At 42.0% G+C, this 22,888-nt stretch overlaps 3 protein-coding genes and 1 long non-coding RNA gene across 6 annotated transcripts in view; 2 read left to right on the top strand and 2 right to left on the bottom strand.

The window, feature by feature from the left end:
* Window positions 1–645: 645 nt before the first annotated feature.
* On the top strand, window positions 646–15,825 carry zdhhc13 (zDHHC palmitoyltransferase 13). The gene is made up of 17 exons (XM_086179571.1): window positions 646–737; window positions 3,080–3,294; window positions 7,390–7,512; window positions 8,802–8,879; window positions 8,966–9,110; window positions 9,224–9,288; window positions 10,765–10,927; window positions 11,469–11,594; window positions 11,679–11,812; window positions 11,897–11,996; window positions 12,821–12,943; window positions 13,034–13,096; window positions 13,535–13,628; window positions 14,082–14,165; window positions 14,285–14,442; window positions 14,771–14,868; window positions 15,205–15,825. Exons 1-17 carry the CDS (start codon window positions 714–716, stop codon window positions 15,341–15,343), a joined length of 1,932 nt encoding a protein of 643 aa, XP_086035697.1. The 5' UTR covers window positions 646–713; the 3' UTR covers window positions 15,344–15,825.
* A 1,109-nt stretch (window positions 15,826–16,934) lies between these two features.
* csrp3 (cysteine and glycine-rich protein 3 (cardiac LIM protein)) lies at window positions 16,935–19,606 on the bottom strand. Its single transcript, XM_086179541.1, has 5 exons — window positions 19,492–19,606; window positions 18,495–18,666; window positions 17,709–17,838; window positions 17,335–17,428; window positions 16,935–17,252 (listed from the first exon to the last, which is right to left on the bottom strand). The coding sequence occupies exons 1-5, from the start codon at window positions 19,601–19,603 to the stop codon at window positions 17,179–17,181; spliced, it is 582 nt and encodes a 193-aa protein (XP_086035667.1). The 5' UTR covers window positions 19,604–19,606; the 3' UTR covers window positions 16,935–17,178.
* Window positions 17,318–20,416, top strand: LOC147269106 (uncharacterized). 3 transcript variants are annotated; one of them, XR_015109316.1, is made up of 6 exons: window positions 17,326–17,414; window positions 17,544–17,885; window positions 17,974–18,050; window positions 18,822–19,549; window positions 20,164–20,244; window positions 20,344–20,416. It is a non-coding gene; the product is annotated as an uncharacterized LOC147269106 (long non-coding RNA). The 3 variants fall into 3 exon arrangements; XR_015109315.1 differs by having other exon boundaries at window positions 17,333–17,414; window positions 20,159–20,244; XR_015109313.1 differs by lacking the exons at window positions 20,164–20,244; window positions 20,344–20,416 and having other exon boundaries at window positions 17,318–17,414; window positions 18,822–20,137.
* A 1,250-nt stretch (window positions 20,417–21,666) lies between these two features.
* The window catches only part of e2f8 (E2F transcription factor 8), an 8,039-nt gene continuing 6,817 nt past the window's right edge, over window positions 21,667–22,888 (bottom strand). Inside the window, exons 12-13 of the mRNA XM_086193903.1 lie at window positions 22,748–22,888; window positions 21,667–22,483 (exon numbers count right to left, since the gene is read on the bottom strand). The exon at window positions 22,748–22,888 is cut by the window's right edge and continues 194 nt beyond it. Coding sequence (XP_086050029.1) covers window positions 22,316–22,483; window positions 22,748–22,888 — 309 coding nt within the window. The 3' untranslated portion in view covers window positions 21,667–22,315. The remainder of the gene's footprint in view (window positions 22,484–22,747) is intronic.

Genomic DNA, 22,888 nt, shown 5'->3' with positions numbered 1-22,888 from the left:
CCGTTCACAGACCTCATTAAGCATAATGCCTGTAAAAGGTGTTGTTGAAACTTCAAAGTTGCAGCGTATTCAGGTTGTGTGGGTCTTGTTATAAGTACCACTGAAAAGCAGAACTGCATGTGCCGATGTTATATGTGTTATTTAAAGACTCAAATATAAACAGTTGACCAGGACAGTAGAGAAGACATCTCTCACCTCAGACTGCGAGTCATTCAATAGCTTTCTTCACCAACACCCCAGAAAGAGAAGTAATGAAGATGATAATCTCATGTGACATTGGACTGTCAGAGATTTAATTGCACACGTGTATCTGTAAAATTGCGCCTTGGACAACATAGAAACAATGTGTTTCTCTATCAGAGATTGGTTATTGGTTATTTTTCATCTGAGAAATGTTCCCATCTTGGTTACTATTCACTGAGAAGTTAATTTAAGAAATTGAAGAAATTTTGATCATATTCTTCTTAATCATGCAATAAATGACTCTCATATTCTGTGCTGGCCAAGGTCCAGTGTAAACCATGCAAACCGTTTCTAACATTTTTGCTAACTATTTTGTTGCTTGAAAAAAAAAACATTAAAAAAAGCAAACAGGGTCATATAAAACAGATTTTAATTTGTACTATTATTTTGTAAAGGCAAGTAGCGGAAGTGGAATGTTGCTTCCGGCCTGACCAGCGGCAGGAACTTTCCCTTCGTTCCTTCATAACAAGATGGACTGGAGTGAGGACGGAAATGTAAGTCGGTTTGTGTATACCAACTGCTGCTGTTGGAACCACGTTGCTGTTTAATTTGTGGACGTGATAAGACAATGTTAGATCGTTAGCATTAGCTAGCCTCCGCGGGTAAATTGCTGTGTTAGCGATACCTGTCCAGACCGAGACACATCGACACGTTAACTGTCAGTCTGTTAGCTTCCCTTGGTTGGCCTGATGCTCGTTACCTTACGGTGCATGCTAGCTCCCCCCCGCCTCTATATTAGCTCTCATATTTTGCGTATTTTCCTCCTAACATTGACGTCCACGTTACTAGAAGAGTCTTTTGTTCGTCTGGTTGCGGTGTGATGAGCTGACAGCCGAACTGTCTCAACTACTTCACTACGCGAATCCTCCCTTGTGTTCTCGGTGATTATGAAAGTGATAGGCGATCTACGTGACACCGCTCAGCACAGCTGCTGGGCTGTCTCGGATTATAGCAACTTTAATAAAATAACATGTTGAACAAGATTTTATATATATATATATATATATATATATATATATATATATATATATATATATATACATACACACACACACACATATATATATATACATATATCTATGTATGTGTGTGTATGTATGTATATATATATATATATATATATATATATATATATATATATGATCATGATGCATAGGATGTAATATATGGCAGTAATATCTCCATTGTGAATAAGCAATCAAATAGCGAGAGAAACCCTGCAGCCCTCCTCTAAATGGAGAAAATACCTGTCAGAATGCACCTAGAGCAGCACTGGCATCTCCAAATTATGTGTTTTATCTCATCCTCATTCAAATGTATTTTCAGTGTCATAAGTTTTAGAAGAGCATTTTATATTCTATGTTATTCCTTTTATTAGCAAAAGGAACCAATAAATCACAATTCGAAACTGTAGCCGTATGCAGTGTCTTTGCTTGAAAAGAAGTACTTTGATTAATTATTGATGATCACAATAATATTTTTCTGTTAATTGTGGTGGCACGGTGGTGCAGTGGTTAACACTGTCATCTCACAGCCAGAAGGTTCTGGGTTTGAGTCCAGGCTCGGGCACGGGCACTTTGAGAAATATAAATTATGTTAACAGTTATTTAACAATTTTTTTCTTTGCTACATAATTCCATATATCTTGCTTCAAATACTTGATGTCGTCAGTGTGTATCTTCAGTGTGGAAAGTAGTAAAAATAAAGAAAAACTTTAAATGAGAAGATGTGTCCAACCTTTTGACTGGTAGTGTTGTTTATATATATTGAGAATGCTATCTTTTCATGGCTACTCCTACAAATAAAATGTCGACCTGATAAGATCAAGGCACATTATATTGATGAAAAACTTCTTTAAAGCTAGAATATTAACCTTAAAGCCCCAGTGTAACAGGATTTTACCATTACCCCCTAAACAAGCAAATGTAGTGTGGTTCGGGAACATTTCTGACAGCTGGGTCAATGTATAGAATGTCATGTGAGATGTGTCAGATGTTGGTGTTGTCAAACTCTCAGCCGGTGCCCAGCAGCGGAGGTCAAAGTCAGTTTTTTACCTCCTTATCATCAGTGTTCCAAAGTGACACTTGCAAAGTACTAGTACGATCTTCTAAAACACAGCAGCTGTATGAACACAGCAAGTGAGGAAAATACTGAGAATAAATATGGGCTTTTGAGTATTTATATCATCTATTTCGAGAAAGCTGATGCATATTAATATATTGGTTAAAAAAATGGAAGAACACGCAAGATTAGGCATTTGCATGCTGTGCAGTTGATGATCGTTCAAACAGCTCTAAAGCTTGGACAATGTTAGTGCTGAAAGAAGTGGTGGATTCATTAATAATAGACTGAATCATTTTATTTTTACAGGGCTTGACACTTATTTTTTTCCCAGGAGCACGCATTCCTAACATTAAATATTTAGGAGCACATAAATCAAACTATGTGTTTTGAGGAGACATAAAGAAAAAAAATATGTATTTCTGATCTATTTATTTGCACATACACAAACTGGGATTTTTTTTTTTTTCATCAAAGTGTTTATTTGCTGATTATGTAATTATTTTTACATTCAACTGCTGTAAAGTGTATAAACGTAATTGTAAGAGTACGAATACAGCAATACTTTCTTGCATTGCACCAACTGCTAACCCATTCAGACAGAGGCGATATCTGCTGCGGCTGCTTCTGAAGCAGGTCGTCTCTCCAGCAGCTCACGCCTCCTCCAGGCCTCGGGAGGATAGACCCCCTCCAGTAAAGCAACTGTTCTCTTTCAGTCTGAGGTTTCTGTTTTAGTATGAGTCTGTGTGTTTTATGTTCTTTTTGTGTGTTGCAGGGCCACAGCCACGTGCACGACGACTGTCACCATGGACATTCTCACAGTCATGGGCCAAGAGCCGCAGCGTTTGGTGGACTGGCACACCCGTTTATGCCATCTTTTCACGGACAGTTTGGTAAAACCCCCGATCAGGTGTTGGACCTCACTCAGCAGCCGAAGAAACGCTCACACATGGACGACAGCAGCAGCTGGGACATCGTGAAGGCAACGCAGTGAGTGCTGGAATATTTGCTCTCGAGTCAGTTGCTGGAGTAACGCTGCTCACTCGAGTCTCCTTTCGTGGTTAAAAATCCTCTCAACACATGTATGTGACACACATAATATCATTAATTTTTGCATTACAATGAGTGTCTGAAAAGCTTTTTTAGAAAAATGCTCTCACCTGTCACTTTATTCTGTACAACCCCCCCCCCAGTGCGGATTGGACCCCCTTTTGCCTTGAGAACTGCTTTAATTCCTAGCGCAACAGATACAACAAGGTGCTGGAAAGTTTCCTCAGAGATTTTGGTCCATATTAACATGACAGCCTCACACAGTTGCTGCACATCCATGCTGCAAATCTCTCATTCTACCACACCCCAGGATCGAGATCTGGAGATAGTGGAGGCCATTTTAGTCCAATTAACTCATCGTCATGCTCAAGAAACCAGTTTGAGATGATAAAATCTCTGTGGCGCTGTGGGTTTTCCTGCTGGAAGCACTGGTGCTGACATGGTCAAACCAGTTTGTCTGGCACCAACAACCACGTCATATCGAAAATCACTTGAATTGTCTTTCTTCCTCATTCTGACACTACTTTTGAACTTCAGTAGGTCACCTCCACCATGTCTACATGCCTAAATGCATCAAGGTGCTGCCGTTCGATTGGCTGAGAAAATAGTCAGTGAGTGTAATCATTTCTACATGAATCCTTAACGCCTCTCCAGCTCCTTCTTTTTGTTTAATAATTCCAGAGTATTGGCATATTTTAAATGTTTTTTTGATTCTCATGTGTAACGGCTGGACATGAGATGTCTCTATTGTCAGAGTTCATGCGTTACTGAATGGTGGCCCAGAATAGGCTTCAGAAATATTTGTGATGTCACAAAGCCTGTCTGTGTGCCAGATTTTCAGTGAGCACAGAGAAAATGAATACTTTCATCACTGAAGATGAATACAATCTTGGAGTGTCAACCTCTGCACATCCAACAGGGAGAAGTCAGGTTAGGTTTATTTGCATAGCAACTTCACGACTCTTGACAAGTACAGTAGGTCTAGATCCACTCTCTCAATTCATTGAGACAACCAGTTCCCCTGAGCAAACACATCTGCAACTGCAGTAACAAAAAACTTGCTAAACAGGGTGAAATGTGGCGCAGACCCAGGCTCAGTAGGGGGCGGCCATCTGCCCTGACCATTGTGAGTGAAACAGAGCAGCAAGAGCGATAGAATTAAAGAGAGAGAGACAGAGAGACGAGGGGAATGAACTTGGGTGTAGCATCACTCTCAGCTCCGACTTCCTCCCTCAGAGGAAAATCAAACACAGCATGAGGTTTGTAGTTTGACCGTTGACAGCGCAGATAGAGGACATACTCAGTCATTCTGATGGAGGATCAGTGGCTGTCCTCTAGGTTCATTGCAGTGTCATGTAAATCATTGCTACCACTCATCGTTGATACCGCTGAATGGTGTTTTTTCATATCCATGTTATTGTGTTAGACTGTTTCGGGGGAAACTCTTGACTACCTACTAGCACTAATCTGCAGTGTTTACTTCATTGGTCTTTTGTAGGCTTCTGTAGAGACACAGTGGGCTCCATGGAACAGGATTCTTAGTTTTAGATGATGAGGTAAATTACGAAAATACATTTAGAATCTTATATTAATTCTGCCAGTTGAGCCTGTAAGTCACGCTCCTTTGTGTTATATGAATGCAGTGAATTTGAGTTCTGTGTTTCCAAAGGTTTTCATTTCCCTCATGTGAGCTAATATGTGAGGTGTGATTGTTTGTTTATCACCATTTGGCGCTTACTCATGTTGGTTATGAGTCACAGTGACATCGCTGAGGAGAAACCGGGTAGGTTAAGAAAACAGTGAGATGAATGGTCAGGTCAAAGAACTGTGAACAGAACCAGATCAACCACTTTGCTTGGAGGTGGATTGAATGCCGGCGCCTGTACTAGTACAGCAACTGTGGAAGGTCAAAGTTCAACCAGGAAGTCGGTGTAATGAATGTTTCAAAATGGACACGTTCAGTTACATTCAATTCTGTGCTTGCTGCTAATTTCCTTGGCCTGACATTTTTGTAAGCCACATCTTATTGTTGGACTTGCGAGTAGGGTTACTGTTAGAACATCCACACATGAGTCTAATCAATCTAATCAAACGTCTAATATGACTTGGAGTTGTTTATTTACTCTTTGTCTCTTGTTTTTTTGGTGAGAGGTTTGTCTTGCCGTTAATGTTTTATTCTCACCAGTGCAACCATTTTTAACCCCTCATTATGGCAAACATTCACTCTCTCTCTCAGTGGATGCAAATATTCTCAAGGAAATATGTTGTGTCTGTATTCATGATGAAAGAATTTGTTTAACTAAAAAGCCTGTGTAAGGAAGTTAATGAGATGTTATGATTTAGATCATAGCGTACTTAAACTGTTACCTCCCTATTTTTACTACATCCATTCAGGAATAAAGTTACTTTGACTTTGTGTGTTGATGCTTTGTGACGAAGCTCTTCAGTTACAAAATAAATGATCACAATTGTGGAGCAATAAGAGCTCAGAAAGTTTGCGCTCACGTTCAAACCAAAATCCAGTTTCCACACGCGCGTGTGTGTGTGTGCGTGTGTGTGCGTGTGTGTGCGTGTGTCTCTACTATTCACGCTTTCATGACCCCTGCATTATGTCAAATACTGAATTTGATCCTTTCTATTTTATACCGTATGAACAAAGTGCAAAGTACTTTCACCAGTGTAGCATTCTTTAGAATACAAATAAATTAAAACAAATCTGAATAAAACTTAAATAGAAGTAAACATTTAGAACATGCAGCGTGTTTTTCAGTAGTGTGGAACAACAAGCAGCTACAAATATTCTTTGGAATCCAACAATCAGTGCAAAATCAAGCCTTATCTATTTTGATGTGCACTGCTTGCAGCATTCATTTTCTTTTCCCCACTCACTCCTGTACTTTTGCAAGCATTTCTTTTTTTGCGCACAGGCGAACTGGAGTCTTACTGGGTTGCCTCCATGATTTTGGGGGATTTTTTTTTACGGCATTGCAGGAGTATTGAAGCGCTTCTCATTGGTTAACAAGAAGCACATGATTCCAGCAGTCACAGAGCTGTGTGATTAGTTTCAACATAATAACATTTGCGCTGACACAGATTTTCAGAAATAAGGCACAAAATGTGTCCCTTATGATTAAGGGACATGTCTTTTATGTTCCAAATAAGGGACAATTCTGTATTTTAAGGGACAGTTGGCACCCCTACCTCAGACTGTAAAGCAGCGTCAGCATCTGTGTCACTGTCACCCATGCTGCTTTGTTATGATCATCTGTTGTTTTCTGGTTCTTCTTCGCAAGCAGCTGTACCTCAACCAATGAGATAAGCGAGATTCTATATTGTCATACTCATGTGTGAGTGTGCTGTCAGCTCATTGGTCACAGAGGCCTGGGAATACGTTTTCCGCAAGTTTTCATATAAAGCGTTAATTCCATTGACATTTTACAGACAATTCTGATTCTCACGGTAATACGGGATAAAGAGCGTCCCTTTTCAGCTCAGCGTGGGACGTGTACCTTTGTTTCTAAATACAGGATAATTCCATTTTTCAAGGGACAGTTGGCAACCCTAGTCTCTTCTCATGTAAAGTAACAAGTAGGAAAAGAATGAGGTGTGCCAGTCTGACATGATCTTCTCCAAACCCTCTCAGAGCAGTTTAACGTTGAAATGAACTGAATTGAAACCTTTTGATTCATTGGCAACTGACTTAAAGATTACAAGAATCCTACCGTGTCCTGAATGAGACCTATCTTTCTATGTGATAGCACATTGTCAGAGGGGGAAGTAAAACAGCACATGTCATTGTAAGGATATCAACATGTCATTCATGAATATTTGTTTGACACACGTAATCTTTCAAATTAGAGTATGTCTGAAAAAGTCTCGACTGGATTGTAATGCTTCTTTTATGCACTGTTTGGAAACTTGCACTAATTTGTGGCCCTCTCAGATATATATACTGTATATATATATATATATATATATATATATATATATATATATATATATATATCACTGTGATTGTCTGTGTGATCCCCTCAGATTTGGTATTCTGGAGCGCTGCAAGGAGCTGGTGGAAGCAGGATATGATGTCAGGCAGCCGGACAAGGAGAACGTCACGCTTTTGCACTGGGCGGCCATCAACAATCGCTCTGAGCTGGTCAAGTAAGGACTGCAGATACGCAATGATTTATGTCTCGTAGCTGACAACTGCAGGAGTTATCGATCAGAAAGAACGTGTTCCCCTCTAGTTACTATCTGGCGCATCACCTCTGCACTGCAATTCCGCTGTTACGTAGTTGTATTGGTGATGCAGCCTCAAAGATGTTTGATGATGCACAGCAACCATGTGACCAGTCTTAATGATCAACCCGCACATCTTAGCTTTCATCACATCCATGTGGCTTTGTCCATCATAGCTGATGTAGTCATAGAAATTGTATCAGAGGATCGTCAAGCTCTTGTTTATCGATTCTGGATGTTTAGTGAGGCGGCTCAGCATGCATCCCATTTCATTAAGTTCTGTACACACAGACGTTCTGCATTCTTTCAGTACTTGCAATGGTAGTAACATAATGAGAGCACAGTAGAGGGAATGTGGATCTGAAGACCTGGCTCTCATTACCCCCAAAAAGTGAAAATCAAAAAGGTCAGAGTTTGTTGAATGAGGCTAGCAGCTAAATTCCAGCAAAGATGTTGGGAGTATTACAAGTGATGACAGAGAAACTAAGGTGAAACATGTAATACTCCGGGGGGTGCCTTAATGATGGAGTGATGTTCACTAACTACAGTTTTGAGAGAACACAGTCTGGCAAGTTCTGAAAAGTATGTCCCTTCACTATAAGGCAACCTTTAAACCAGAACAAAACATTCCTGCTGTTTCACAACATCGATGATATTTAGTCTACTGTCGTGGTAGGGATTTATTGCCTAGCCCAATGTCTATTCAGAGATTTTTCAGAATAAGCCTGTCAAGTCTAGCAAATACAATAACGATTTAAAAAAAAAAATCACTGCTGCTTTTATTTTGAAGGTTTAGATTCTTTGTTCTTGTTGTATCAAGCATTCTTTATCGCTGGAAAACATTTGTCGTTCAGAGTTACAGGAGATGTTAAGCAGTAATCTCACTAATGAATCAGTATCATTATCAAATGAGTGATCCTACCCCTTCGGGGTAGATGGGACTATGACTCAAGACCGCCAGTATTGGTGCAGCGTGGTCAGCTTCAGGTTCAGAACCACCCCTTAGTCCGAGACTGAAAAAGTTAGTTGTACAGTTTATCAACTGACGTTTATCAACATCATAATCTGAATCACTTCATACGCAAACTGAAATGAAAGAATTGTTACGTTCTTGGTAGACCTTCAGTACAATGAGGGCTTTGCTGAGGATTTTGTGTATCCTACAATTTATCGCTGGAGGGGTCACAGGTCATTTCTCTGTGTTCTGACAGATATTACATTTCTAAAGGGGCGATAGTGGACCAGCTTGGAGGAGACCTGAACTCCACTCCTCTTCACTGGGCGATAAGGTGACTATATGTCCTGGAAGTTGCCTGGGGAGCTTCCTGCATCATTCAGTAACACTGATTGTCTCTTGGTGCTTTTTGATAATCAGACAGGGCCACCTCCCCATGGTTATTCAGCTAATAAGATATGGAGCTGATCCCTCGATCGCAGACGGAGAAGGTTATCGTGCTCTTCATCTTGCCATCCTCTTCCAGCACATGGCCATAGCAGCTTATCTTATGGCTAAGGGACAGGTCAGACTTCCCGTTTCATCTGTAACACTCTTGTTTAAACAATTCAAAGTATTTTGCCGGATCTGTGGAGTTCTTTGCGTCTATTTCCTCATCCACATTTCCCCCACTTCCAGGAAGTTGATGGACCTGACTGCAATGGACAGACACCTCTGATGTTAGCGGCCCAGAAGATCATTGGGTAATGAGTCACATGAATCATATGTGCTCTGTACTTCTACAGGTTTCAGTTCAATGTGTGAATGGCCCTGCTGTTGGTTTTCAACGAGGATGTTCATGCTCTGTCCACAAGAGTTGGTTCTGGAGCAGTTTGACTTGTGGAAATTCTTAAAAACATTTAATCTAAAAGGGTTCTTCAGTTCTGGTTGTGACTGACAAGGTCTGACCCGTTAACCACTCAATGGTCATAGAGGTCACGTGGGGTTTTAGTTCTCCTTGCAGAGTAACATTATTCATGGTTCCCGCGCAGTCTTAAAAAGTCTTAAAAGTCTAAAATTCAACAATCTGAAATTTAAGGCTCTTAAAAAGTCTTAAATTTTGGTAGTAGGTCTTAAAAATGAGGCGCCAAGTCTTAAATTGACATTACGTTAGATCTATCGTGTTTAAAAAAAATGTTCCCGCAGGAATGTCAGACAATGAAATCAGTTCGACCACATAAACGAAAAATTATTCAAGGTGGAACCAATAAAATGAGAAATCCGAACGTTGCGTATCACATTCGTGTGGTCCGAGTTCCGTGTCGCACAGAAAGTCGAGCAGGTTCCATGTGGTGGATGCGCGCGGTGAGTCTGAGCGGGTCTCTAAAATGGGCAAGTGCCGATTCAATGATCTATGGCTGGACGAAAAAAGGATTTAAATGCTGGCTGAAAAGAGTTACTGGTTCAGTTCAGCCGGGAACATGAGGGATAAAGGCTCTGGAGTCGCACGATAAGTCCGGTAAACATGAGACACGAGTAAGAGGCTGCATGGAGCCAGATATCTGACATCGTCTCCAGCAGACCCAGCACCTGCTGCGATGCCTCGACCTCCTCCAGCGACCCAGGTCTCCACCACCGCTGCCCAGGTTCCCGGTACAGCAATACAACATATGTCACTCCAATTCACTCCCCTACTCCAATTGCATTCTCTGTAGGAAAGGAGTGTGGCAGTGCTCATTTTTCAATGCCAAAATAAATGGTGAAATTGAGAATTCTGTATCTGTCTTTTTTTCAGATTGGTCGGTGCTGCCATGCATCATTGGAGATTCTTTTTTCATGTATAGATCTGCTTGGTGCAGCACCACAACAAGCATTTTGTGTGTTGGGAAGCACATCCCACCATTCCATCGATGACCAAAAGCTATCATGGTGTCGCGAATACGTCTAAAATTTCATTGAAAAGGTCGTAAATTTGACTTGTTGAAACTTGTAGGAACCCTGATTATTGGAGCTGTTAAGACTGCTGCTGCGGTTCTGTGCCCTTCTCTACTTCCTCCTATGTGGTTTTACAGGGTGGAAGTAGGTGAGAGCTCCTGTGTCAAATGTATTGAGGGAGTCTTTTTTTAATAATTTTTTTTACATTCATTTAAGAAAACTGCCTTTAAATACAGGGTTTGTTTTTCCTCTAAGTGTTTACATTGGTATCTAAAGGGGGGGTGTTAACTGTTTTTCTGTTCCAGGCCTGAACCCACTAACTTTCTCATCAAGAATAACGCGTCCGTTAGTGCCGTGGACAAAGTGAACAGGAACACTCCTCTACACTGCGCTGTGCTGGCAGGAAACGTAGATGCTGCCCACATCCTGTTAGAGGCTGGAGCCAGCGTAGATCTAGAGAACATCAATGTGAGCCCCTCAAACCCTAAACCACACATGCAAAAAGTGACAGTCTGCTATCACACCGTGAGGAACACGTAGTCACTATTCACCAGAAAGTTATTTCTGTGTGCTGAACAAACAAAGGTTGTTGCTTAACTTCTAGAGGAAGAGAAATACAGCCACATCTGATTTTTGTTTAATGTTTATTTATTTGAATTTAAAATTCTGAAAAATACTGAGTGTTAAAGTCGTCATTTGGAGAAAATAATTCTGAATGCTTGGATTAAAGACAAAATCAGAACTATTCTCTAGAATTTCTATATACGTATTCATTTTAATATTTCAAAAAAAGCACATGTGCCATAATCCTTTTCCGTAGGTAGCCATGAAATTAATAATAAGTTTATTTGCAGATTTAAGAACAGATTTAAGATCGTGAGAACAGCACCAACCACTATTTCCTTGTGTTTTTGTTTCACAAACACAATCCCGTCTTGGAACTTCACGATTTGGGTGAAATAAATAGCGACACATGTCCTCATGGCGTCTTGTAATTTGTCTTCCTCAGGGTCACACTCCCATCGACCTGGCCCACCAGGTGCACAGCCCGCTGCTCATCCACATGCTCAACCACATCAAACAGGAAAGGATTCGCTCCAACTCCCGCTGCCTGCGACTAATGAACAGATACAGGGTATACGGACACTTCAGACATACACATGGTCACAGCTGTTGCTCTAATTCCTACTAACTTGCTCTTTTTGGCATTTTTCTCCAGGTTTTTCTGCAGCTTTTGCTCTGCACTGCCGTTTTTGGGTGCGTGGGTGCCATAGTCGATATGAACTCGGACTCTTGGTTGCTCAAAGGAATCCTGCTGGCCTGTGTTGTCGGTGCAATCAATCTGGCCTCAAGGTTAGGACACGGTTCCCTCAGATGCTCTCTTGACTGCTGCGAATCATACATAGTCCCAGTAATATGATCTTTGTATCAAAACAGGAATTTCCCAAGTTCAGCCTTCCAGTCTCTACCGGCTTCAGGTCTGATGGCTTCTATCTTCTGGATGCTTGTCACCTGGTGCCTCTGGTTCCTGCCAGATATCCTTTCTGTTGAGGAGAAGAAACACTGAAACACTTACCAAGCACTTTTGAATGAGTTTACTGAATCGTGATCGGCATCAATGAGTTGCTCTTTTTCCCAATGGAAACTTTATTTACATTTATCTAGGATGTACTGGTACATCAGCTGTGCATCAGTATTAGCAAATCAGATGGCAGTCACTGATAGATGAGCCGGTGTGAAGGTTAATATATTGAGATGGTTTATGAGATCGGAATACCAGAATCGGCTGCTGAGCCATGTATCGATCCAGATTCTGTTGTATGACCGCTGCTGGCTCGACTCAAATAGATTCCTCTATAATACATTAGAATTAATGCCTTTGTATTGTTTGCTCTTTTATTAAGCACTATTTGGTTTAGTGCAGCCTCAAAATTCCATCCATCCATCCATTTTATTTACCACTTATCCGTTCAGGGTTGTGGGGGGTGGGCCTGGAGCTGACATTGGGTGAGAGGCGGGGTTCACCATGGACAGGTCACCAGAGATCCTTTGGTTGCTAGACAGCCACGCTACCTCTGAGCCATAATTGACATAATTCCAACAAGAATAATACTTATTATTATCATAAAATAATAGTGATTATGACATTGAAGAAAAAATGCCTCAGAAATGTGAAGGATAGAATTTGTCCTTGAAGATGGTGCGATAACGAGCCAAAAGACATTCAAATTGTTGGGTTCTGAGGCAGAATCAGTTGGAGGCGTCTGGGTAACGAAGGAAGTCGCAAGTGAGGGCAGTTAATGTGAAGTAATTGGGGACCAGCTGATGAATGAAGAGTTCCTTAGCTGTTGGACCCCACATGGACACAGTGCCACAGTTCAGGTCCTGTTCACTCTCAACGCCACCGCCCTGCTCTACTACTACCTCCGCGTCTGCAGGACTGACCCAGGCTTTGTCAAGGCAACTGAAGAGGAGAAGAAAATGGTGGGGAGGGCTGTGAAGTACTCTTGATAATGACATGGGGGGGAGTAATCTGCACCACTGAGCTGAGATTTATTTTTTTTGTGTTGTCAGAATGTGTTGTTGTTGGCAGAGGCGGGCTGCCTGGACCCCAGTATATTCTGCACGTCGTGTATGGTGAGGCTCAGAACACAAAACCATGACAACCTGTAGGTTAACATGTCATCCTGGTAGAGGTCATTATTCAGAACCAAATTACAGCAAGAATCTCTGGAAAGTCAATGAAAATGGAAAATGTGTTGTTGGGTTTGTTACAGCATCCTTTTGTAGCCTGATATGTAAAATATGTTTTTCTGGTCTGTGTTAGATGATGAACACCCACCCACTGTACAGTTGAAGAGGCTGCTTTGCCACGTCAGTTAGTGTTGCATTCATGCCACACTGAGTGGCCGAACAACAAGGGTCATTAAATGCTAAAATCATATCCATCGAGATTCAAGAATGACATTTACACATAATGATGTAATATGACGGACAGACGTCCAGCTGCTTCACTTGATAAATGTTACTTCACAGCACGACTGCAACTGTTAATGTTGCTTTGATGTCTCCTAGATAAAGAAACCTGTGAGGGCGAGCCACTGCTTCATCTGTGATGCCTGCGTGGCGAAGCAGGACCACCACTCCGTCTGGACCAACAGCTGCATCGGTACTGATCTAAGTAACTAACGGAGTGCATCATCTGGCTGACACTACTGGTGGTTGTATCTTGTCTTGTCTCTGGTACTCCCAACTTCCTCCCACAGTCCAAAGACATCAAGAGGGGACGAGGCTGATTGATACTCTAAATTGACCGTAGGTGTGACTGTGAGTGTGAATGGTTGTCTGTCTCTATGTGTTGGTCCTGTGATGGACTGGTGACCTGTCCAGGGTGAACCCTGCCTCACCCAAAAGCTGCTGGATCAGGATAAGCAGAAGAAAATGGATGGATGGATGGAGTTTAATCCTGGAATAGTAACATGCTAAAAAAACACAAGTATTTGAGCCCTAAACATCATCAACTGGTCATCCATGGGAGGGTGTTGTCATTATTGTGGTCAACATTTGTGGTGGAACGGTCTCATGTTGGATTGTGTTGTGTGTGATCTCACCTGTGATGCAGGTGCCAGGAACCATGTCCACTTCATCCTCTTTCTGTTCTCCCTCATGCTGATGGGCACCTGGATGTTCTACGGCTGCATCGTGTGTGAGTCTCCTCACACACACACACACACACACACACACTCTCTCTCTCTCTCTCTAGAGTCAGTAGTGTAACTCTCCCACTCAATACACACGCACATGCTGTTGTCCATGTTCCTCCAGACTGGTCGACCCACTGTGTGCTGCATTACAAGGATCAGGGACTGTGGGGTGTGGCCTCCACGATGGTCGGCTGCTCTCCATGGCTGCTCAGCATCTTCCTGTTAGCCTTGTATCATGCCTGCTGGTCTGGCTTCGTCTTGCTGCTGCAGCTCTACCAGGTAACCAGAGACCAATGACTGTCAGTCAGACCATTTCATCACAGGAAACCAGCAGAGTTCAAATATTCACCAATCTGTTGGGTTTGCTTGTGTGCTCTGTATATGGACGTGAAATGTCAGATTCACCTCACAAAACTGCACCTCCCTTGATGATCTCACTACCCTAAAATAAACACACTAGTCTACAGAAACCCAGACAAGTAATGCAGGTCGGGATGTAAATGTTGATCATTTCAACATGTTTAGGATGCGTTGCTTTGGGTCACCTAGCGAGTGTGTGTGTTAGCAAGTGTGTGCGCTGACTGACTTTTCCTTTTTGTGGGAGCAGATTGCCTTCCTGGGACTGACCACAGCCGAGAGGACGACCCTGACAATCCACCAGAGGAAACTCCGACAATCTGTCTCCCTGAGACAAAACCCTTACAAGTGAGTTGGTTCAAGTGCTGTTGCTGTTTGCTTTCACAGTTTTTGTGTTTAATGCGAAATGTCTCCGGGATTTGGGGCAAGAAAATTACAGCTTCACCACAAGTAATTTTGTACATCACGTTGTTACACATGTGAATGCACAGAGCTGCCAAGGTCTTTAAAACCTCAGAAAAGTCACAGTGCTGCTGAAAATGGCTCCAGTATGCAGCCTGTTCTGTTCTTGTGTTTTTCATGGTGACATCAGAGTATTTGAAATAGCATTGGTTTTAATTCTACAAACCCTTTAGTCCTGCTGTCTCTGACCATCCCGTCCTCGCTGCTCTGCTCTCTCCTCAGTTTGGGTGTGCTGAGGAATCTGGTGTCCTTCTTCCAGCTGCGCTGCTGTGGCCTCTTCAAACCAGCTGTCATCGACTGGACGCAACAGTTCCCGCCCGGACGCGACCAGCGCATGTTCGGACACACAGACATGGTCTAACCCCCCCTCCCCCACTCAGGGTTAAGGGTGAGACTTTTACAGTAGGTCTGGACCAAAAGCACAGAGTGTATTTATTTATTTTTTTACCTGATCGGTTTGTGGTGAAGAGAAACCATGATAGCAGAAGCAACGTGTACATACTGTTGGATTCAGCTGCGTTTTGTACAGCCTGCTGCTGCTGCTGCCTTATACTTGACCAATGTACGTCAATAAAAGTCACTCAAGTTTTGATTTGGAAAAAAAGGTTAACTGGACCTTTTAAAGGCCTAAATTGTAATTGATGTTTGGAGCTGTTTTTTTGTCAGTTGTTTTTTTATTAACACATTGCGCCTATTTTTGAATCATCTGTTGTGGGGGAAAAAAATACCTTTGTACGTGTTAACAGTTGGTTTTACCACTTTTGTAAGATTTGCATGTGTTTAATAAGGGATGACCACTATTCTACTTCAATAAAGCAATGTTCTGTGTGCCTGTCTTTTTAACCAGCGGTGTGGAGTCTCTGTAGAACACACACTGCTCGTATCAAGGTTTATTCCAGAGATTTTCTGTTCACTGGTTATGTTCTCGTCTCTGAGCTGGACACAAACATGACTCAGGGGGTGTGGAGACCTGCAGGGCCGTCATCTAAACACCTGCAGTTTGATCACGCGCGTCCCTTTTGGTCTTAGATACGGCTTTGATAGGCGTTCAGATTTGGGCCAGAATGATTTGAGGGGGGAAAAAAAAACCTCAAATACCTGATAAATCGGCCAGTACATTTTTATGTATAAATATTTGTAGTATGTACAGTACCCCACCCACCCCCACCCCCAGCAGGATAAGTGTTAAGTTATATTCAAAGTAGTCTTAAAGCACCTTAAATGTAACCTGGAGAAAGCAGCAGTAACCCTGAGGAAGACCATGAATGTCCTCCTCCAGTGCGTTCACTCAGCCTTCCGGGTTTTTACACCTTTTTGATTTTTCCAGACGGAGGTGTGCGGGGTACGAGGCATGTGTCCAGGGGCTGTGAAGGGCCTGAGTGCTCGGTGATGTAGAAAAACACCATGTGTCATCCATTTCCCTTTGAGTTTGATAGGGAACAACCCTGAGCTACATCAACAAGCACTTCTCTAGTCCACTGATAGAGTCAAAATGTCTTGACCCCAGCAGCTCTTAAAGTGTCCTGGCAGCAACGCACAGCTGGTTATTTTAAGATGTCACAGCTGCAGATGGAAAGCAAGTTGTATATTTTGAAACTGTCAGGCTGGCATTGCTTTTGTCTGCAGGCCCTTAATTGCGTGTTCGGGCTGCTGTGATGTCATCTCTTAATTTTAGTCTTAATTTTCGTTAGACAAAAATATCTCAGGCTCACACATCAGACTGAATAGATTTAGATTCGTTAATCGCTTGTTGTCTCGATTTATCTAATTATTCCAAAAGTGTTTTCATGAATGCAAATGGAATTCTATTAATCGACTTTACCAAGAAGTGGGAGGGAAGAGAGGTTCAGGTAAACACAAATTAATTTAAAGTGATGGTTGTTTTGCACTCATTAACGAAACTGCTTATTGCAAACAAATGGATGATCTATTTAGAGAATAGTGCACTTTTATTGGTAGTAAAAAAAAAAGTATTTCTGCAATCAATTTTTAGGACACGTTTCAAGGTAAAAAAATGAATTGTTTTATTTTGGAATTTGGAATTTATTATCAATAAGCTCTCTGCTGTAAAACTAAGCTCATAGCTCACAGTTACAAGCACAGACTTTGATACCAACATATCAAAACCAAACATCACCCAGAGCAATGGTAAGGGCTGAATCTCCATGGAAACGGGTTCCTTCAGTCCTGGCCTGCTCACTCTCGCTCCTCCAACATGGCGGCGTTCCCCAGTCCAAATCCTTTGGGGCCAAAGTTTTTGGCATAGCAAACTGAAGAGAGAGAAGTTTCATATAAACAACTGGAGTTTTGAGGACTAACGTTTATTACGATAATCACTGAAAACACCTTCACCTTTGCAGTAGATTTCTCCGTCCTTGTCGGTCACTGTGGTCGACTCCAGACTTTTACCACACTTGGCACAGCGGAAACAGGTTTTATGCCATGGCTACATGCACAAACACACATTTTTTACATCCCCTGCAACAAATGCCATGTTTTACACGAGACTGCCTGTAAAAGGTTCTTGCCAAGTGTTTTGAAAATGTAATTGTGTCCTGTAGGGGGTGCTAGAGGAAAGTTAAGAGGTCAGCAGTGATAACGGATTCATCCTCTCGTAACTGGTCTAACAGTTTAAACTGAAGGCCAGCAGCAAGGATCAGCCAGACATCATTGTGTGATGCACAGGTGATTAAAGTGTGGAGGCTTTGCAGCAGGACAGCTCGTACCTTCCCCGCTCCCATCACCTTCTCTGCTGCGTAGACGGCTTTGGAGCAGCGGGGGCAGCGGTCTGAACTTCCAAACTTCTGGGAAAATTTATTGGGATTGGAGGTTGTAGAGGACGACCGGGGTTTGGAGCTGGGAGGAGAAAAAAAGACAACCTCTTGAGACATTTGATGAAACCTGTAGGTATTGAGGACAGTTTGAATTCAAACAGTTTTTAATTGTTTATTCAGTTATTTATTTTTGTCTCTGAAATTCTGTTTTTTCCAGACAGGAACCTGCATGACATTGGAGATATTAATGTGAGAAAATTGAAGGTTCCATTCAGGAAATTGTGAAAAAAAAAGGTATGATGAATAAATTCCAAAGCCAACTCAAAACGTCTGCATATAAACCAAAATGACACGAATGCAGAGTTCATTCTCGTTTTCACGTGTACATTTCCTGGACTTTTTTGTGCCTTTGAGGCAAATTTCCATCTAAATTTCCACTTAAACATTTTTGTTCACACAGAAACATAACTACAAATTATATTTCATTCAATTTAATGAAATTTTAAGTCCTTTAATACAAAATGAAAGCATATTTATGTAAATTCAGGTGAATCAATAGGGAGTTGAGCTTCACTAAACCACATCTTGATTTTTTTCAAAACTTTTTGGCTTTATTTATTTTTTCCAAAACCTCTCCAAGCTTCATAAATTCAATGATTTTTCAAGGTAAAATGAGATTATATGCTGCCTTGTAATGTGGGTTCTGAAAGGCCCCACTGGTGCAGTATCAACACGTACTCTTGAGTCTGCAGGCCGACCTGCTGCCCAGGAGGATCGGAGCTCAGAGCTCCGGCTCCTTGCCCATATCCGTAGCCTTTTGGTCCATATTTCTTGCCATAGCACGATTTACAGTAAATCTCAGACTCGTGTGCTGCCATCGTGGTGCTGTCCAGGCCTTTTCTGCAGCTCACTGTGCAGAGAGAGCATGTTATTGTGGGAAATTGAAAGAGTCCAGGGGAGTGTCATTGTGGTGTGATGGAGGTTAAATAAAGCTCCCACCTAGCTGGATTTATCAGTCAACAGTGGTGTTACGCACAGTCAGATGTCTTGTGTTTCTATTTTTAGGTGGAGGCACGAGTGTGAGGCGACGGTTGGAGAAAAGATGAACACTTAGCAGATGGATGAGCTTATCTCAGAAGCCTTTTAGAGTTCCCCATGGAACAATGGAGCAGTGGCACACACTCTGCTGCCTCCAACCAGCTGGAGAGCGTTTGTGTTGGGGCAGAAGGCAGTAAACATATATGGGTGCGGGACCTTGTGTGACCCATAATTGAACCACTGCAGCATTTGGCTGCAGTACAACAAGACCACAACTGAAAGTCAGGAGGGTTCGTGAAAAAGAGGAGGGGCCAGAGAGGACAAGGCTTTCATTACCGCATGAGGGAGAACTACAGTAAAGCACAGGAGGGAGGACCTGCTGAGGGTTCTCAGGGTTTAAAGGGTTAAATGATAGGAAGAAAAAAGGAAGGCAAGAAAGAAAGGAAGGGAGAAGGAAACACAAAAGACAAAGAGGAAGAAGAACGCGAACAAAACAGAATGATAAAGTCTGACGCGAGGAACAACAGAAGAATTGATCAGGAACACAAATGACTGGCGGGCCTTCCTCTTTGATGCCCTGCCATCTGAAAGGTTATAGATTCTTTTCTTGACCTCTAAACTGCCATCAGGTGCGAATCCTGACTGTGCAAAACAAAATGTAATCATCGTGAAGAAGAAAGAGGCGACATTGTCTTACTGCAGATGAAGCAGGTCTTGTGGAAGCTCCTCCCGTTACACTGGATCTCCTCGGCATGGTACACCGTCTTGTCACAGGCGGCACACTTGGCTCCCCCGCCCCAGTTTGGCATCTTTGAGAAGAACATACAGCAGATTGATTGCTGTTATTTCAGCTTCAGTACAGCATTTAATTACACACTCTCCATTCCATCAGTGGAATAAATACACGTGAAAATGCCTGTTAGGATCTTCCTTAAATGTCTTAAATGTACAATAATCTAAACCAGATACTCACATTTAAGATGGAACCAGAGATTGTTTGTCATTTTTACTTCACAACTTGATTATAGAATTGTTGCAGATTCATGTTTGAGAAACCAGTTCAATAAGTGACGCATGACTTCAGCTGTTGGATGCGTCAGATAACTGCTAATTACTATTGATAATTGAAGAATTACATTCTTGTATAATTTGAAATTATGATCAACTGAGGACTCCTGGATCTAATACTTTTTTACTTGATGAGTAACAAAGCAATTTTAAAAAAATCTTTATTTTTATATTGCCATTATTATTATTATTAATAATAATAATAATATTCAGTGTTTATCATAAGCTGTAATTCTAGACTGAATAAAACTTCTAAACTTCATAAGATTAAGAAACCTCACTGGTTCATTCCTCAGTTTAGAGCCTGACTGAAAACATCAAAGCTGCTGATCACAAAGTTCCGATCGAACCCACTTCCTGCACCTCTGCTCTGTCTTGATAAGTATGCTAACCTACTGCCTTGTCACTGAGACATTTTTAACCAGTTATGTATTAAAAACCTTTCTTTTAATTTCCTGTTTTTTGTTTGTTTTTTTACTAGATGTTCCCTGAATGCTGTTTCCTTCCGAGCGTGCTTTTCCAGGCTCTCATCAGAAAACACGAAAATCCTGACAGGAATAATTTCACATCTGAATTAGATGACATGCAGTGTGACACAGCGTGATGAGAACCACGCTTGCTGCCTGCGTGTCTGCTACATTCATATAAAACAAATCTGATCTTACCTTGACCTCTCGCTTGAGTTCTTTTGTCCCAACATGGCAGTGAATGCTCCTGGCTTGGCTTAAATAGGGTCCATCTCTTCATCACTACAGAGGAGCAGTGACGCTGCAATGAAACTATTCTCCTAAAATAACCTGTGACAGAGGCGAGCCCCCTGACCCTTCATCACATTGTTGGTTCTGGAGCGACACAGGAAGCTCCGGCTGACAGCTGCACCCAGGGATGCAGCCAGTTTTAGGATTATCTACACAAACGATGGGCACTCCAACTATGTGCAGTAACTCTTCACATTATTCTTGAAGGCCGAGCTACGCCGATGAGTCTGTTTGGTTATTGACTGAATTTATGTGCAGCCAAGTGGCGGAAGTCTGATAATCAGACCGAATGGTACTGGAGCAACTGAGCCGTGACTCAGGACTCAGGAAACGATTGCAGTCGCCATCACGACTGTGTGGCAGCTGCTAAGACTGGCAGCTGCCACACACCTCAAGATTCAAGACTAAAATAAAATATAAAATCAGAGATTTAGTTAAGAGAGACCAAAAACAAAGAAAAAAAATTATTTGAATCTAAACTGTTAAAAATATTGTAAAGTGTAATAAAAGACTTGTTACACCAACAGTTTTGTGCTGTTCATCAGATAATGACTCATTAGTGAATTGTAGCTAATTCTGAGGGGTTTTTTATGTTCAAGATTTCCCGATTTCCTGTTATGTTTGAGAAAAATGATGTTCTAATAATAAAACACTAGATCAGACAATCCAACAAGTAAAACACTACGGCACATGGAGCTCGAACGGCAGAGCGAGTCTTTCCACCATCCAGCAACCTGACGGATAATCAGTGACAATAAAACATCAGTCAATATTTGAAAGTCACAGACCAGCAAACAGGAATCATTTTTGCTCAAAAAGGGGACTGACATTGAATGAAAAAATAAGGATTTCCTGACAAACAAACAAAAAAGAACGTCATTTATAAAAGATAGAGGCAGATATCTGAGGTCTTTTCCTTGATTCCGTCAAAACCTCTGATAAAATGTCATTTTTTCCCGAAATGTCGTAGACGACGTTATGAATGTATGACTAGCAGATGAATAACTGAGGTGCATCCCAACAGAAAAACAGACAGGAAGTTCTTAGAGAAAAACAAATACTAATTTATTTAACAGTTTACATGAAGCAAGACATCAGAAATGTAGGCAAATTTTTTTTTTTTATAAATTAAACCCATCAAATGTCTGATTACTAATATATAGAATCCATCACATATATTCACATATTCTCAACAATTCCATTGTTTAGAGGGTAAAAGTTAACATGTACATCTGTGCAAAGGTCTTCTCATTAGGTTTGATGACAAATCACCAAAGTTTCCAATCACACACGTCTTTCAGTCAAAAACACAACGGGTGTGGGTGTGTGTGTCTGTATGGCACAGAAGGGATCTTTACTACACTCGCTAATTGGGAGAAATGAAAAAATGGAATGAGAAAAATGAAAACAAACAAACATAGTGGGATCGTTTGAGGCACATGTTGTGGGAGAACTGGCTCTAGTGTTGAGGAGAATCCTGAGAACCTGGTGTGAAGCTCCTGTTTGTCTGCTGGGTCACAGTGGCTATTTTTAGAGTTGGCCTTGATAACGGCGGGGGCGCGGAGGCCACTGTGAAGCTTTCACAGGAAATGAATGCTATAAAATGCTAAAAAATTACAACAACTAAATAAAATCACACCCACCCACAACACACACATCATGTAAACAGACACCCGAGTGGTTGAGTCAAGGCTTTCAGGAGTCCTCAGTGCTGACCTCCAGCTTCCTCTGAGGGATGTAAACAGTTTTAGATGCTGGGTGTCCATTGGTGGTTACCACGGCAGCCAGAGGGGAGAGAGGGACTGGGGTGTGGAAGAAGCTGTGCTGGGGGAGGCCCATCCCTTTAGGGGTGGTCATCAGCGGCTGGAGTGAGAGGACGACAAGGTTTAGTGAGTTAGTTTGAGTCAGTGGTTGGACTGCTGTTGATCTGAGGAGACCCGTTTGAGAACTGCTCAGAGACCAGCGAGGCTACAGGCTTCCTGGACCACAGAAAATAACAAACCCTGATGAGTTCTGATACACTTCTATAATGTATGAGACTACACAACGTGACGCACACTAACAGTTAGTGACCCAAACAGCTTGTGGAGAGATCAAAACCAGTAACTAGGGACAGCAGGTTGGTACCTGTTGAACACTGATCAAGGCCAGCGGTTGTGAGGACACAGACGGCTGGACCGGCACCGGTGACAGGGGCTTGATGAAAACCATCCCCCGCTGCTGCAGGGCCAGCGGGCTGGCCAGGCTGTTGGCACGCTCAGGAGTCTG

Source organism: Aulostomus chinensis, chromosome 2 (assembly GCF_037954235.1).
Source record: "Aulostomus chinensis isolate RoL2024-O1b breed Wild chromosome 2, RoL_Achi_v1.0, whole genome shotgun sequence".
In the NCBI taxonomy this organism is placed as follows: Eukaryota; Metazoa; Chordata; class Actinopteri; order Syngnathiformes; family Aulostomidae; genus Aulostomus; species Aulostomus chinensis.
This window is presented reverse-complemented; position numbering and strand designations above follow the sequence as displayed.

Excerpts from the sequence above, each read along its gene's own strand:
- zdhhc13 (XM_086179571.1), top strand. The coding sequence starts at position 714 with ATGGACTGGAGTGAGGACGGAAAT. Across the intron at positions 11,813-11,896 it reads GCAATCAATCTGGCCTCAAG|GAATTTCCCAAGTTCAGCCT; the intron begins GTTAGGACACGG and ends GTATCAAAACAG. Across the intron at positions 14,869-15,204 it reads CTGAGACAAAACCCTTACAA|TTTGGGTGTGCTGAGGAATC; the intron begins GTGAGTTGGTTC and ends CTCTCTCCTCAG.
- csrp3 (XM_086179541.1), bottom strand. The coding sequence starts at position 19,603 with ATGCCAAACTGGGGCGGGGGAGCCAAGTGTGCCGCCTGTGACAAGACG. Across the intron at positions 18,667-19,491 it reads CAAGACCTGCTTCATCTGCA|TGAGCTGCAGAAAAGGCCTG; the intron begins GTAAGACAATGT and ends CTCTCTGCACAG. Across the intron at positions 17,839-18,494 it reads GTCGGCCTGCAGACTCAAGA|CTCCAAACCCCGGTCGTCCT; the intron begins GTACGTGTTGAT and ends TTCTCCTCCCAG.